Here is an 18,129-nt window from a genome sequence, read left to right on the forward strand (position 1 = left end):
CAGGAAACCACAAATCTGGAGTTCCTAGATTCCCTTTCACACTGGGGTGTCCAGGCCCTTCATCGAATTGGGAAATGGCACTAGTGCTGAGGAACAACAGTGGCAACAGGAGATACAGCAAAGCCTCTGCCAGGAGACACTGAGTCTCACAACTAAGAGGATGAATCTTATGGTTTTCGACTTTCATGCTCTGCTCACTTGCTATGATTTCTCTCTCAGCTTTGTGTTGGGCATAATGAGGGGACCCAGACAGGACTAAAACACCTCTCTATACTGGGGGGGGTCTCTCATCAAATGTGGGGAACAAGAGGATATTCTGGAGGTAGACATCACTGTAATATAGAGCAGATTGTGACCTGGGCCACAGCTGAGGTTCTGATTAAAAAGCTTGTGGTTTTTTTTTTTTTTTAACATTTTATTTATTTATTTGACACACAGAGAGAGATCACAAGTAGTCAGAGAGGCAGGCAGAGGGGGAGGGGGAAGCAGACTCCCTGCTGAGCAGAGAGCCTAATGCGGGGCTCCATCCCAGGACCCTGAGATCAGGACCTGAGCCGGAGGCAGAGGCTTAACCCACTGAGCCACCCAGGCACCCCAAGCTTGTGTGTCTTTAATGCAAAGAAAGATGACATCTGCTTCGCAAGAGGTAGGCTGGAGACTGGTGAGAGTGAGTCTCCATGAAATAGATAGCATTTAAACTGGGGACTTGAAGGATAGGTGAGATTATTTAAAAAAAAAAAATCTTTTTATCATGAAAGTAGAATATGTTCATTGCCAAAAGAAATTAAATACTGGCTAATAAAAACATGAAAAACCCCAGCACTCAGAAATAATCAGTTACCATTTTGATCTATGGATTTGTTGTTACAAAGTTGGAAGTATACTGAAAATAATATTTTGTATCCTCTCTTTCTGATTTTTACACTGCATGAACATTTTCCCAATGTTACTGATTAGTTTTTGAAACTGTGCTATTTTATGGGGGAGTATCTCAATGTGTAAACGTGAGGATAGGATTCCCAAACAGCATGAGCCAAGGCATATGGCTTGTGCAGCACAAGGATTGTTCATTCTTTACTAATTCATTTCAGAAATATTTTTTGGACACATGCAACTTCGGAGACACAATGTGCAGAACTAACTCTGTCTTTGTTGTGTTCATAGTATAGGAGAGGAGGCAGATGTTAATTAGGTCATCATAGAAATAACTAAAATTGCATCTGGGGTAAGTACTATGAAGGAGAAGTGTGCGGCATTATGTAAGTGTACATTAGAAAGAGCAGAGTAGTCACAGAGGTCTGGGAAGGCTTGCCTGAGTAAGGAGTAATTGAGCTCAGCACTATAGAAGTTAAGCAAAGAATCCCAGGTGGAGGCAGCAAATGCAAAGTCACTTTAGTAGGAGTGGGGATGTTGAAGACAAGAAACTGAAAGATGGAGAAGAATGAGTGCAGAGACTTGACCTGGGATGAGGCTGAAGAAGTAGGTAGGGCTCGACTATGGAGAGCATTTCAGACCTGGTGAAGAACTTTTGTCATTTCTTATGAGAACTCTGGAGAACTATTGAAATGTCTGAAGCCAAACTGGAGAGGTGAGGGCCAAATTTGTTTTTTTTTCAAAAGGTCTCCCTCAAAAGGTGGAGAGGTTAGGAGGGAACAAGAGTAGATGTAGGCAAAATGGGTCTCGGTGACTAGTAGCCAGACCTAGTAAGAGGATGACTGTGATAGTCTAAGCAGGAGATGAGGGAAGACTTGATCCAGTCAAGAGGAGGTCAAGGTCAAGGTGGAGATAAGTGGGTGGCGTTGAGATATATTTTGGGCATCAAATTTTTAGGACCTGGCAGATGAGGTAAGGAAAGGGAGAGTCCAGAATGACTCCCTCCTATGTCTCTGGCTTGCATAACTGGAAGGAGGGTTCTTCACCACGATTGGGGACACTGGAAGAGGACAACGTTTGAAAGGGACAGTAATGTGTGTTTTCTCAGGAGAAAGGTTTCCCAGAGAGAATAGTCCCAGGAGTGGTATATATCATCATGTCAGCTTCTTCCAGAAGTGGGTTTTACCACATTCTCATACCACCTGAAGGACCCTCTCTTTGGAGGTGTATGGTACTGGGAAGAAAGCCAATACCATGGCTGGGTTTTATGTCTCTACTTTGTCTTTAAAATGAAGGTAATAACAACCAGTCCAAAGAGTTGTTGTGAGGATTAATAGGACCATCAATATCCAAGGACTTTGTAAATCTCCACAATATTTCACTGTTACTCCTATCCCTATATTTGTGGTGGATACTGTTGCCAACCCAACTTTAATTATGTTAATATTGGGGATATGAAATTCAATGTTTTTTCCATGAGTTATTTGGGGAAAAAGGTGCGATTGAAGTCTAAATAAATACATATACCACCCAGGAGCTAGAGATGTGGCCCCAAACTATTTATAAATCTGTGTGTTTACTTGAATTCAGACTTCCCCGACATGTAAATTATGCAAAATCTGTGTCACAGCAGAGCACTCTGTGTTCCTAAAAAGAATTCTCTTTTTTCCCAAATCCTTTACCTTTTAAAATAAATCTCATTATGGAGTGCTGACATTTTCAGTAAAACCATTCAACCAAAAGCTGTGGTTTTTTTAGACTAAAACCAAGTCTGGTTTATTAGGCAGCAGCTTTTAACTTGCTGCTAAGTAGATGCAAGCTATTTAGAGAAATTTATGTAGATATCCGATAAGACATTTCAGAGTCCCCAGTCTCTTTCTGATTAAGACTGAGAGTGTTAAACAGATCATCCAGAATTCCTTCCTTTTCCCAGTGCGTCAGGAGTTGAGTATGGCAGTGTCGTTGAAGTGGAGGGACACTGGCGGAACAGGATTTAAACCAAATCTCTCAGACTCTGCACCACTGATCCTATTACCATATTCTAGTTGACTGACTTCAGATGTGACTTTCTTCAAAGGGTTGTGGGGGATGTAGAGCTAATATTCTTACCACATTATGGTTACCTTACAACAGGACCTCTATCAATGATCCCAGTCTTCTTGTTTTTCCTTTTTCTGCTTTTCTCTCTTTTCTTCTCTTCTATCTTTTTTTCCTCTTTTTTACATGTCTACTTTTCCTTGCACTGATTTAATTCTTGGCTTGTCTTGCCTGTCTGGGTTTAGGTTATGCTGTACTGAGGAAAGGCATATATCTGGGTTGCCCAAAATTCCTTAGTGACTGAGGTCCCTGCCCCTGATCATAACAGCTGATTTTATAGAGCACTGATTGAGAATCATTTCCCCTAATCCTCTCCCCAAACTTAGGAGATGAGTGCTAGTATTGTCTCCATTTCGCAGGTAAGGAGCAGGAGCCAAAGACAGGTTAAATATCCAATCCTACAGAGTCAGTAAGTTATAGAGCTGGAAGTTTTAGCTCTACCCTCATCTAGCCCAACAACCTTCAAAATTTTTGATTAGCACTCATTTATTCACTCAACAGGAATTTATTTATTGTAGGCTATTTGACAGGAGCTGGATAGAGTCTCTACCTTTTTGAAACACACACACACACACACACACACACACACACATATGCACACACAATACTGAGCTCACGCTGATTGCCACTGTCTTCCCTCTGTATTTTGGCATCCATTCTGATCAGTCAGTGTCCACATGGTACTTATTCCTAAACGTTTTACTGATCATTCCTCCTTACAAAAAGCAATGGGTCCAAAAAAGGAGGAGGATCAGGATGCTTTGAGAGAACATAATGGTGTGCCACGTTTATATAGAAACTGAAGAAATCCTCTTGCATGAGGCATTTGACCTATAAATCATAGGACAGTTAGGGTTCTTAACCTGTTATGAGATAATGCTACAGTCTGTGGGATTTGCTCCTAACTTGGATTCACTCCTAAGATCAAAGAGATGCTATTTAATAAAATAAATAGGGGAGTGATGTCATTCTGTTTGTATTTTAAAAATAGCACTGTAGTTACTGTGTGAGAATGGATGGGAGTAGGGTGTCCTTTCTGTCTTTACATTAGACTGATTTTGTGTAGTGAGGATTCAGGTATGAATCAGTCACAGATCACAATTTTCAAGTTACCTAAGGAAAACAAAACATGTACTGAAATAAATCTAATAAAAATCGTGAGTGTTATATCCTAAAGACTATAGTAGATAGACAGCAAAATTGCTGTGAGTGAGAGGATTTCCAGACCATGTGCATTTTCTTCTAACCAGACAGCATTGCTTGGATTTCTTCTTGTTTTCTCTGGTGGAGATTCTGTTGGAGTCAGAATTTTCCATTCATGCCCTGAAAGGCTCTCAAAGCCAAAGCAAATCAATTTAGTAAACACTTATCTAGTGTCTACTTTGTCCTTGGCTCAAAAGAACATCAGTTCACTTGTTCAAGGATATGATAGGATGAGCAGATAGCTTGTGGGGGAGGGGGTCAGAACACTTGTCTCCATTTTATCTTCACTCAGCAACATAACTTTTGGGGATTAGAAAAAACTAGTGTGTGGTGAGTAAAGTTTGTAGTAAGAACTGAGTTGGGGAAAAAACCAATGTTTTGGTGTCCTTGGAGGAAGATGAAGGTTTTCTAGCGAACAGGGAAGATATGAAGGAACATGAATCAGGTGTCTGTCAACACACTACAAGCTTGTCATTCCCCTCATGGATCTCTTCATGGGTATTCATCTCTGAAATCATATTCTTTCTGCAATCTTCCATCTTCCCTCCTCCCTTGGTCATGGAACTGGACTGAGAGAGAGAGGATGGCATTAGGTATCCCTCAACCCCTCTTCTGAGGTGATCAAACCTCCCTATTTTCCGTGTTAGTAGAGGCATTTCAGGGAGTGCCATTATCTTTAACTTGGAAGACCATGCCATTAACTCGTATCCTCTGTGATGATTCCTACAGGATAGACCACTGGAACAATGAGAAGGAGAGGATTTTGCTGGTCACAGACAAGACTCTCTTGATCTGTAAATATGACTTTATCATGCTCAGCTGTGTGCAGTTGCAGCGGATTCCCCTGAGCTCCGTCTACAGAATCTGCCTGGGCAAGTTTGTCTTCCCTGGAATGTCACTGGACAAGTGAGTGTGATGTCTTAGATTTGGAATAGTGGTTCAGTGGGGGCGTGTCACATAGGGAGTCAATCGCAAAGTTCAGGTTAATATGGTAAGCTTCGTGAATCCATAGGGAAAAAGTGAAGCTCTACAGTTGATTTAATCAATTATTGAGTTTCTACTGTGTGTCAAACACCAGGGACACATCTTTAAGTAAATTTGTACTTTAATATGAGAGCATGAGAAACAAGTGGTTGAATGTAAAAGTGGATGGAGCTGTGGGAGCATGGAGGAAAGATTCTCAACCTAATTTGTGTGACGAGAATCAGAAAGGCTTTTCTGGAGAAGTATTTGAGCCTACATTTGATGTTGGGTGGAGTTAGCCAAAGAAGAACAAAAATTTAACATTCCAAGCTGAAGGAACAGCACAGCCAAAGGAGTAGAGGTGGGAAGAGTATAATGCCTTTGGAAATTGAAATTATTCAGTAAGTTGAGCAGACAGAATCTATGATGGTTAATAGCTCTTCTTCTTCTTCTTCTTTTTTTTTTTTTAAAGATTTTATTTATTTATTTATTTGACAGACAGAGATCACAAGCAGGCAGAGAGGCAGGCAGAGAGAGATGGAGAACCAGGCTCCCTGCTGAGCAGAGAGCCTGATGCGGGGCTGGATCCCAGGACCCTGAGATCATGACCTGAGCCAAAGGCAGAGGCTTTAACCCACTAAGCCACCCAGGCACCCTTAATAGCTCTTCTTAAAAGAAGTCTCTTTTAGCTCTGCCCTGGCAGCTTAGTGGAGATGACATCAACCATCTCAGTGATGTGTTGGCATTCACCATGATACCTGGTGAGATCTGTAGAAAGTTGCTGTACTAAGCTCTTGCTATGGTTTTGGAAGGAACTGTTTTTTCTATATATCTTATATCTAAGCCAGAAGGACAGCAGTCTTCCTCTGAGTCTTTGAATGTGAGCTGCTCCCAATGAATGGTGAGCTCCTTGAGGGCAAGTACATTGTTTTTGTTTGTTCGTTTAGTTTTGTTTCTCTAAACACCTGGCCTTGGGCCTAACAAATAGTAAGAGCAGAGAAAAAAAAGTGCAATTCAGTCAAGTGGTTGGTTTCTTTACAAAAAGCACACCATATCAAAGATCTGTTTTTTAATTTCCTTTTCATAGATGTAAGATGCAACAAATTGATTTTTTGCTAAGTTTTCAAACTTTTGGATTTTTCAATAATATAAGCAGTTGTAAATATGTTTTTAAACATCTTAAAATGTTTATTTTCAGGAAATCTCTCCCTCACCCCAGACTCTCAGTTCTCAAGCATTATCTCCCTAGGTAATAGCCAATAGTTACACATTGTTGTTGTTGTTTTAAAGAAATAGTGTGCAAACATAAAAGAATACAAATGTTTTTGTATGCATTTATGTGTGTTTATACATATTTATAAGTAAATATCTGCACATGTACATTTGTCATAAATTACTTTACACAATGGGAACACATGTCATAAATTGTTTTCCCTTAAGATATTTTACTCAATGATATGCCTTGGAGATTTTATTATATAATCATCTATAGATCAACCTCAATCTTTTTAATAGTACAGAATATTTTATTTGAAAGCTAATTTATTTATTCAGCCCTTCATTAATGGATATTTATTTTTACCTTTGCTATTACACACAATGCTACTATAACTATTCTTGTGTAAAGGACTTGTCACAGATGTGAAAATATTCATTTAATGTAAATTCCTATTAGGTCAAAAGTCTTGTGAATTTTAACTAATAGATGTTGTCAAATTGCCTTCTACACAGATAACACCAATTTATACTCTATACGTTATTTTGAAGTGTATTATAGAGTGTATTACAGTATTTACACTTTATACAAAGTATACAAGTATCCTTTTCCACAGATCTTCACCAATATCACACACTATGAATCTTCTCTTGCTTTGCCAGTGAGATAAAGAAAAACAACTCATTTTTGTTTTAATTTCCATCGCTAGAAATTGAAGGAAGCTGAGGATGTTTTTCTTGTTAGAAAGCCTTTTTATTTATTTTTCTGTGACCTGCCTATTCACGACACTGACCTATATTTTTTTCTATTGGGACATTGATTTTTTTCTTATTGATTTGTAAAGTTCTTCATCTATAAAAGAATTTGTCCTCTGTTCTGCCTTATATTTTACAAATATTTTTTTCAGCTTGTCATAGCTCTCTTTATAGGCTATTTTTTTTTTTTACTTTCTTTGAATTTTGGGTTGTCAAATGTATCAGTCTTTCAAATCAACTTTCTACATTTATTTCTTTTTGCGAAGCCTTTCTCCACATTGAACTTTTAAAATATATTCCAAATTTTCTTCCAGTGTTTTTATAATTTCATTTTTTTAAATAGTTAAATTTGCATTTCATCTAGCATTTACCTTAAGTGAGGAAAAAGATATGCAGTCAGCTTTATTTTTTTTTTTTAACCTAAATGGCAGGTTAGATTTCTCAGCACAATTTGTTCAATACTCCATCTTGTCCTCTCTAACATATAACCTTTATCATGTGTATTTCTCTTTATTTCTGGAATCTCCATTCCATTTATCTGTTTATTAAGGTACAAAGTGGTTTCCATTATTATAATATTTCATTATGTTTTTATATCTGATAGAGTTAATTCTCTGTTCTTTTTAAGACTTTTTAAAGAATTTATGTTTATTTATGCATATTTATTTTTGTCTGCTTGCTTAATTAAAAAATCCTATTTATACTAGGATTCTCAAATATTAAATCAACTTTGAATTCTTAAGATAAACACATTTAGTCATGATGTTTTGTTCTTTTTACACATTGTTGGTTTCAGTGTGCTAATATTTTATTAAGGAGTTTTGTGTCTATGTTCATGAGAGATATTGGTCTATTATTTCACATTTGCAATATTTTGTAAATATTGGGTAACATCATAATTCTTTGATTTTGTGTTAATTTTTGTAAATTTTATTTTTCAAGGAATTTGTTACACTTACCAACATCGTGGTATTTGAAAATATAAACATGTTAATAGGGGCACCTGGGTGTCTCAGTGGGTTAAGCCGCTGCCTTCGGCTCAGGTCATGATCCCAGGTCCTGGGTTCAAGCCCCGCATCGGGCTTTCTGCTCGGCGGGGAGCCTGCTTCCTCCTCTCTCTCTGCCTGCCTCTCTGCCTACTTGTGATTTCTCTCTGTCAAATAAATAAATAAAATCTTTAAAAAAAAAAAGTCTTTAAACATGTTAATAACATTCTTTTTTTTACCACATTAATGTGTATAAGATATTTAGTGACATCCCTTTTCTTTCCTGATTTTGATGATTTGTGGGTTTTTTTTTTCTTTTTTTCCAATGGACCTTTCAATTTTTTTTTTTTTTAATTTTTTTATTTTTTTCAGCATAACAGTATTCATTATTTTTGCACCACACCCAGTGCTCCATGCAATCCGTGCCCTCTACAATACCCACCACCTGGTGCCCCCAACCTCCCACCCCCCACCCCTTCAAAATTCTCAGATCGTTTTTCAGAGTCGATAGTCTCTCATGGTTCACCTCCCCTTCCAATTTCCCTCAACTCCCTTCTCCTCTCCATCTCCCCTTTGGACCTTTCAATTTTTTTTGGTTTATAAGAACTTGCTTTTAATTTTGTTAATTTTCACTCTCATTTGATTTTTATCTTGTTGATTTCTGCTCTTTGATTTATTTTTTTTCCCCATTCTCATACTTTCTTTTTGGCTTACCTTTTCTTTCCTTTTTTTTTTTTTTTTAAACTTCTTAATTTGAAACCCAAGGGTATCAATTTTAGCCCTTTCTTCTTTTCTGATATGAGTGGTTAAAGGTCTAGATTTTTTTCAAAGGACTGCCTACACTGGACCTCATAGATTTTGACATATTGTGCTTCTATTATCATTCAGCAAGAAGTAGTCTCTAAATTTTCTTGTGATTTCTTCTTTGAACCATGACTACTTTAGAAATTGTTTTGGCATTTTCCAAATATTTTGAGTTTTCTTAAGATTTTAATATATTTAATTTTAACTTAGAGAACATATGGCTTTGACTTTAATCTTTATAAATATATTGAGACTTCTTTTACTGACTGAACAGTAGTATATCTTTGTGAATGATCTTGTTCATTGGAAAAAAATTCTGTATGTAGTTTTCTATAAATATCATTTAGTTCATTATATTTGACAGCATTGTTTAGGTTATCTATATTTTTACAGATTTTTGTCAGGCTTTTTATTGGTTATTGAGAAAGGAATGGTGAAATCTATCATCATGGGGTTTTCTTGATGCTTCTTTAATTTTATTATTCTTTGCTTCATGTATTTTGAGAGTCTTTTATTAAGTACATATACATTTATAATTAATATGACTTCCTGAAAAATTGAGCTTTTTTATTATGAAATATTTGTTCTTCTTTATCTCTACCAGCATTCTATGTGTTCAAGTTTATTTTTGTATTTAATTTTATTATATCCACTCCATCATTTTAATACTTTTTTTGCATAGTAAATCTTTTTAAAATCCACTTACTCTCTACATCTTTGTATTCTAGCTACATTTCTTTTTTTTTTTAAAGATTTTATTTATTTATTTAACACAGAGGGAGGAGAGAGAGAGAGCACAAGCAGGGGGAATAGCAGGCAGAGCAGGAAGAGGGAGAAGCAGGCTCCCCACCCGGCAAGGAGCCCGATGAGGGACTTGATCTCAGGACCTCAGGATCTCAGGATCATGACCTAAGCTGAAGGCAGCTGCTTAATTGACTGAGCCACCCAGGTGTCCCCAAACCTCATTTCTTATAGAGATCACATAATTGAATCATGCTTTTAATCCATTCTGATAATCTCTGCCTTTTAATTGGAGTATTAATCCTTTTACATTTTATATAATTTTAATTTGATTGAAGTTGAATCTACCTATTACTTGTTTTGTTTCCCCTTTCTAGTTTTTATTCCTTTATCCTCTTTTCAACAGTCTTTTTAATTATTTAAATCTTCCTAATTCAATTTTAATATTTCTGTTGGCTTTTTAGCTATAACATTTATGTCATTTTGTGATTATTTTAGGCAGAATTTCCTAACATCAGCACTATTTACATTTTGGACAGGACAATTCTTTGGTGTGGAAAGCTGTTCTGTGCATTGTAGGATGTTTAGCAGTAACTCTGGCTTATACCCACTAGATGACAGTAGTACCCTGCTTCTGTTATGACAATCAAAAAATGTCCCCAGACATTGCCAATGTACCCTAAGGGCAAAATCATTCCATATTGAGAACTGTTCCTGAAGGAATTATAATGTATTTAATTTTTCACAGTCTACTTAGAGTTAAATTTTTAATGCTGTACTTCAAACATAGAAACCTTGTTAACATTTTGTTCTAGGAATGTAAGTGTTGGATATGGTATGATAAAGTTGGTGTGGTCACAGGTGAAAATGAGAAAGCAGCTTAGAAGAAAGAAGTTTATTATACTCACAGGTCCAAGATAGGAGGTCACCGTATGCCACATTGGGCCACAGGGGAATTCACCAGTGTCTGTCAGGAGGCTGAAAGGGCAGGAGCTATGAGAGAAATTTGACCATGGCCTTTACTGGAGTTTCTACAGGAAGGGCAAGGCATGACAGGGTAATTAATTTGGGGATTGGCTAGTTTTAATAATTTTCGTGGACTTTAAGCCATAGGAGTAATCCATTGTTTCTTAGTACCTGACCCTGGATTAATTAAGGCAGAAGAATGTTGCCTCATGGGGTATATGAACCAGATAGAAGAGGTATGACTTTGGGTTGTTTTATATGCATATCAATGGTGTACTCTGGGTTGGACTATCTCTAAAAGTTAACTTCTTCAAGAGTTTATTGCCCAAGAGGGGCTATCTCTCCCCAGACAGAAAGTCTCCCTTAATATGTAAAAACATCATAATATACATTAAAATATATACCTACCTTCATACATACACATATACAATATGCACGTAGCACTATTTACACCCCCTCTGCACTGAACTTCATGGTGCTGTTGTCGTCCATATTACTTTTATGTGCATTTTAAACCCCCCACAATAATGTTATAAACTTTGCTTTAAGAAATTATATGTGGGGCACATGGGTGGCTCAGTTGGTTAAGCATCTGCCTTTGGGTCAGGTCATGATCTCAGGGTCCTGAGATAGAGCCCCACATCAGGCTTTCTGTTCAGCAGGGATGGGTCTGCTTCTACCTCTCCTTCTGCCCTCCCCCATCCCCCCCCACACCTGTGCTTGCTCTCTCCTCTCAAATAAATAAATATTTTTTAAAGAAATTACATGTATTTCAAAGAGATTAGGATATATAATTGTATCTTGTATTTATTTATTTATTTATTTTAAAAGATTTTATTTATTTATTTGACAGAGAGATCACAAGCAGGCAGAGAGGCAGACAGAGAGAGAGGAGGAAGCAGGCTCCCTGCTGAGCAGAGAGCCCGATGCGGGGCTCGATCCCAGGGCTCTGAGATCATGACCCGAGCCGAAGGCAGCGGCTTAACCCACTGAGCCACCCAGGCGCCCCTGTATCTTGTATTTAAATAGATATTTTCATTTCTGATACTCTTCATTTGTTCCAGAGGACTTAGATTTCTTTTTGATGCCATATGCTTTCCATATGAAAAAATTCATTTTTTATTCCTTGTACTGCAATCTGGTTATATATATATATATATATATTAAACATCTTTATTTAGCCTTCATTCTTGAATGATATTTTCTCTAGTTAGAGAATTCTGACTTGACATTTTCTTTTCTTTCAGTACTCTTGCGATGTTGTTCCACTGTCTTCTGGCCTCCATAATTTCTGAAGAGAAGTTCATAGTTATTTAAACTGCTATTCTGTGTATTCTTAAGCTGCTTTCACATTACTTTCATTTTTACTTTTCAGAAGTTTGACTGTGATGTGCCTAGTTATGTGTGTGGGCATGTATGTATTTGGGATTCCCTGAGCTTCTTGAATTTAAAATTTGTATCTTTCAACAAATTTGGAAAATTTGGGCTTATTACCTTTTAAAATTTTTTTGGTCCCATTCTCTGTGTTTTTTCTCCCTGATATTTCAATTACATGTATAATAGAAATTTTGGTATTATCCTACAGGTATCTGAGTGTCTATTTTTTCCGAGTCTCTCCTCTATCTCATCTTCATATTGGCAATTTCTATTAATTTAACTTCACATTTACTGACATTTTTCTTTTTCATTCCATTCTGCTATAAGTCTATCAAGTATTTTTTTTTACTTCAATTGTTCTTTTTGTTTTAAAACATCCATTTAGCTCTCTTTTATATTTTCTATTTCTTTTAAAATACTTCATATATTTTCCTTTCTTTATGGATATATTTTCCTTTATCTTACTTAGCATAATTACAATAATTACTTTAAAGTTCTTCCTGATAATTCCAACTTAAGGGTCATTTCAAGCTTATGGGTCATCAATGGATTGCTTCCATTGATGGTCTTTTTTTTTTTTTTAAAGATTTTATTTATTTATTTGACAGACAGAGATCACAAGTAGGCAAAGAGGCAGGCAGAGAGAGAGGAGAGAGGAGGAAGCAGGTTCCCTGCTGAGCAGAGAGCCCGATGCGGGGCTCAATCCCAGGACCCTGGGATCATGACCTGAGCCGAAGGCAGAGGCTTTAATCCACTGAGCCACCTAGGCGCCCCCATTGATGGTCTTTTTAAGGATAGGTCATACTTTGTTGATTATTTATATACTGATTACTTTCAAATTTATTCCTCCTGGCATTGTGGAGACTTCCTTTATTTACTCTCTAATGCCATAGGTAGAATATTTATGGGGAGGAAGATGGGTCTTTTGGGTTTTATTTTGTTTTGCTTTTTGGTATTTTGTTTAGAATTTCTAGTTGTTGTCTTCAGAAGAGCTAGTCTGCTGGGCATCTATGCCTAGATATTGAATTTCTACAAACGCTTTTATAGAAAGCATCTTTGGAGATACTATTTTTCTCCTTAGATCTGATTAATATCATGAGTACTGTCACACATTTCTTAATATTGAAACATTTTTATATATTCAAGGTATAAATATTCTATTGAATATTCATTGCAACTTTTGAAAGTGTTTTTCATATCAATATTCATAAATTTGATTGATATTTAATTATCTTCTATTGGGCTATCTTTGCAGATTTTGGTAATTATATTAAAAGACAATGTTTCCCCTCCCCTTCTTGATTTTTACCAAATAAAGAAATGGCTTTATCTTCTACTAAGATAATTGGTATATTTCACCTATGAACATGACTGGACCTGGTGCTTTTTAAGGGGAAGTAGCATTATAACTTTCTCAATTCTCTCTATCATATTGGCATGTTTAGATATTCTATTTATAGCTATTTTCTTTATTTTTTACTAGAAAATCATTCCATTTCATTCAAGTTTCTAAATTTTCATTGAACTGAGAGAAGTAAGAAGACAGATGATTAAAGTAATAATAAAAGATTATTTTGTATGTAATGCTTTTTTCCTTACGTAGGTAATTGAGTAGCTAATAGTTGATTTCAAAATACCACCTCTTGAGTTTACTTGTTCATTTTCCCATTTATTATTTTTTATATTTATTTGTATTTCCTGTTGCTCTATTTGTGTAAATTCTGTTGTGCATTTTGTAACTTTTTCACTTAAAGTTTATTTAGAGTTATTTTGTATTAAATGCATAAATTCTATGAATGTTAAATTTTCTTTACTTATGCTTTTCTAGCTATAATGTTTTATTATATTTCAAATGCCCTTTTGTTTTCATTTGTTTTATCTTTGATTCAAGGATATGACTAAGGTAACTTTTTTTTAAGTTAGAAGGGTTTTTACTCCTTTGTGATATATTATTAATTTCTAGATGTATACATTGCTTTTAGAGACTGTCTTCTCTATTTCTGTGTTTTGGGATTTACTGAATATTTTTACACTTAGATAGTTAATTTTTATCCACATTTCATAAATACTTGAATGTGCAGTCTCTGTTTCTGTGTATAGAACCTGATAACTGGTACTTTGATCCACTATCATTATGTTATATATGTCTTCTCTCTCTTTGCCTATTAATTAATTAACCAATTATTATTATTTTTTGGCTACTTGATCTGTCATAGACTGAGAGTCAAAAATTAAATTTTCTTTAATTACTATGCCTTTTTTTTCTTTCATGACTTTACATTATGAATATTGATACTGTCTTATTTAAGACAGATGATTAGTATATTTCAATCTGTAAGTATAGGAACACTTACAGAATTTGATATTTATTTTAGATTATAATCTTTTCCTTATAAATTTTATCTTCTTTAGTGCCTTGCCTGTTTTTGTTCTTGTCTGGTGAATATTGTAAAACTTACATTGGTTTTCTTTGCATCTTCTTCATATATATTTGCCTAGGTCATACTATAAACCCGAGTCTCTGTGTTTTTCATATGTTCATATACATAACATATGATTGAATTTTGCTTTGTGATCCAACCTGGGTGTCTTTTCTTTAAATTGATAGGATGAACCTACTTACATATAATGATATGACAATGATAATCTTTATTCTGCCATCTTGATTTTTGTATTGTTATATTATTTTAAATATATTGCCATATTTTCTAGATTTCCTTTGCTTTCCATTGAGTGTATTTTTTCTCTCTTTTTAAAAAAGATTTTATTTATTTATTTATTTTAGAGAGAGAGAAAACCCCCATGCCTGAGCAGGGGGAGGGGAAGAGGGGTAGGGAGATGGAGAGGGAAAGAATCCCAAGCAGACTCCATGCTGACAGGGCCTGTCAAAGGCTTAATCTTCTGATCCTGAGATCATAACCTTAACGGAAATGAAGAGTTGGATGCTTAACTATATGAGCCACTTAGGTGTTCTGAGTGTATTTTTCTTTTAACAAGAAGGTTTATAGTCTATCTTTTTCTGTGGTGACTAGAGTTGTAACTTAGCACAGTATTTTTATCCTAGCCTTTTTGACTAATATCTAGTGACTTCCTAATATAAACCCATTCACATTAACAAATAAGAACTCATTTCTTTCATCTTCTTTTTGTACTTCTCTGTCATTCACTTTAAAAAAAAATGCCTATACTGATCATTTTTAGTTACTTCAGTGGTTATTTAATTAATGTGTTTCCACTCGATGTGTTATCTTAAATAGCTTACATTGAACCTCCAAGAAATCTGCATATTCATACTATTCTCACATTCTCTCATCTTTCATCTCCCTTCTTTCATTAGTTTTACCAGACAAATTTCATTTTTTTATGGCATATTTTATTTTATTTCCCACGAGGCACCCAATTATTACCACAGAGAGTTGATGTAATTCCAGCCCTCCTAATTAACTTGTGTGGCTTTCTCCAGATTTGCATTCTGGGGTTAGGGAGAGAAAGCCTGTGCCAGCAGCTGGCATGTTGGTAAATGTAAAGGGCTTTCCTGGGCCCCAGATAGTAGGAACACAGTGAGAGGAAGGCGTGTGGTGTTCTAAGTTCCCCTCAGTTCTCTAGCAAACCTCCATAGCAGATTGCTGGACTAGGAGTGGAGCCTGGGTTTCAGCCCTGATCTTATAGTTGTTAACTTTGTTTCCTCATCTCTCAAAAAAGGTGACATTGATCATCATTCTGCTTCATTAATAGTCATACTGTAAGGTTCTAATGAGATAGCTTGAAAGCATTTTGTAATATGCCTCATAGATATCAGCTGTTAACGAGTTCTGATTTTTCTCCCAGATAAGAGCTTTTGTTAATGTGGAACTAAGTAGGTTGATTTGATTGTTGTCTTTGTTTCCAAGTCAGTTGGCCCTCCTTGGTTGGGCATTAAGTCACCATTATAAGGTCGGAGGTCAGGCAGCAGCTGGCAGAGAAGGAGAAGAGGCAAGGGAAAACCAGCTGCTAAATAATCATAAGCCCATCCCAGAGGAAAGCTTGGACAGAGTCAGAGAAAATTCCCTTCTCATAAGAAAATGCAGTGATTTAATATTAGCCTCCTCTGGCTGTAGGTGGTAATGCTGACTTTGTTTACCAAACAGCTTTACCCACCCTCCCACCCTGTGCCATTTGCCCTTCAACCCCCAAGAAGAAATAGGCTGAGTGAATACAGTTTAGAGTTGAGGCAAGACAAAAGAGGCTCTGGGTTTGGGGCACCCTCCGCTGTTTAGTATCAGAGCTGGGTTTCGAAATCAATTCTTCCAACTCCCTGTCCAGTGTTATTTTTGGATAAATACTATTTTATTTGCTTCTTTCTCTCTTTCCTTTCGTCCTCCTTCCCTTCTGGTCCAGTCCTTTCTCTTCCTTCCCCCTCCTCTTCTTATGATCTTGCCTCTGTGTTTTTCATCCTGTCCCTTCTCCTTTCCTCTTCTCCATCCCTCTGGGTAAAGGTAATCTCCCCCTGTTAATGTAGCTCTGCTTCTCTTAAGAAGCCACTAAGAGGACTATTGGAACTTAGTGGAATGTGTGCCAACGAATCCCACATACTGGGGCTTACAAAACAAAGTTGTTTTGTTTTATCTCCTGCTTGCCTTTTGGCTTCATGTGAAGGAGAGAGCAATAGCCAGAGAGGACTAGAGGCTGTGGGTTAGGTATTTGTGAGATGAAGGCCAGATCTCTTTGGATCAGAACATTAACCAGAGACAAAGTCAAGAAATGGTACAAGACCTGGTTTATGCTCTAGGTCAACTAGTTGCTAGTACATAGTGTTTGTTACTATTTCTTGTCTCAAATGGAACCCTACACCTTATTTCTATCATTATTGGATTTATTTTCAGATTTTAATTAGAAACCCATTTTCATGATTCTGTTGTATCTGTAACCTTTTGGAAAAGTAGAGGAGAGGGACACCTCTCAGTGGCTTGGTTGGTTAAGTGTCTATCTGGCTCCATTTTGGCTCAGGTCATGAACTCAGGGTCGTGAGATGGAACTGCATGTCAGGCTCTATGCACAGCTGGGAGTCTGCTTGAAAAGTCTCTCTCCCTCTCTCTTTGTTCCTATCCCTTACCTCTCTCTGTCTCTCAAATAAATAAATAAATCTTAAAAAAAAGAAAAAAAGTAGAGGAGAGAGGACTAGGCTTCTGTGAGATTAACCACAGATTAAAACTATGACCAATCTTTTTTTTTAAATATTTTATTTATTTATTTGACAGAGAGAGAGAGAGATCACAAGCAGGTAGAGGGGCAGGCAGAGAGAGAGGGAGGAAGCAGGCTCCCTGCTGAGCAGAAAGCCTGATGCAGGGCTCTATTCCAGGACCCTGAGATCATGACCTGAGCAGAAGGCAGAGGCTTTAACCCACTCAGCCACCCAGGTGCCCCAAAGCTATGACTAATCTTAATCATACCGATTTTCTTGCTGTTCAACTTTGGACAATGCACTTTAATTCCTGGGCTTTCAATTTCTAATCTATAAAATGTCAATAATAAAAATTCTTACCAGGCTAACTCATAGATTACTGTCAATTTTAATGATGAATGTGAGAGTGTTTTGTAAATTGAAAGCTGCTAATATAAAATAACTTGTCACAGAATTCTAGAAATCCATACTTACTTGTTAACTCTCTCATTAAAAAAAAATATGCACACAAGAGTTAATGGTGAGGAAGCTGTGATCTTGAGTGGTCTAGTGACTTGTATGTAAGTAGACAGTGGTGGGGCTGAAAACTTGAGGTCCTCTGACTTCAAATCCTCCGTTTGTCAAGCTCCTGATTCCTACTAGTCCTCAATTGCATTGTCCTTTTTGAGGATAAATGGTCCCCATTTCTTTGCCTCCATTCCTGTCTGAACTTTGTAATGGGGAGGTAGAGAACTCTAGGACTTAGCAGGTTCTGAAGTCAGGCTGCCCAGGGAACCGATCCTAGATCTGCTTACGAGTAACATATAGGGCAAGTCCCATAGCTGCCTGTGCTTCAGTCTCCTCATTTATAAACTGAAGAGAGTAATAGTATCTATCTCATTGGTATGTGTGGAGAATTAAATGAGATAATACATTTCCAATACTCAGAAAAATATCTGGTATGAGTGAGCACTCCAGTATGTGATGCAGCAGAAGCAAACCTATTGC

The 18,129-nt window shown here is 36.6% G+C and overlaps 1 protein-coding gene across 1 annotated transcript in view; it reads left to right on the forward strand.

Annotated features, from left to right (window-relative positions):
• The window catches only part of TPRG1 (tumor protein p63 regulated 1), a 172,064-nt gene that overhangs the window by 74,844 nt on the left and 79,091 nt on the right, over positions 1–18,129 (forward strand). Inside the window, exon 4 of the mRNA XM_047732816.1 lies at positions 4,903–5,079. Within this exon, the coding sequence (XP_047588772.1) occupies positions 4,903–5,079 (177 nt within the window). The remainder of the gene's footprint in view (positions 1–4,902; positions 5,080–18,129) is intronic.

This window comes from Lutra lutra, chromosome 1, assembly GCF_902655055.1.
Source record: "Lutra lutra chromosome 1, mLutLut1.2, whole genome shotgun sequence".
In the NCBI taxonomy this organism is placed as follows: Eukaryota; Metazoa; Chordata; class Mammalia; order Carnivora; family Mustelidae; genus Lutra; species Lutra lutra.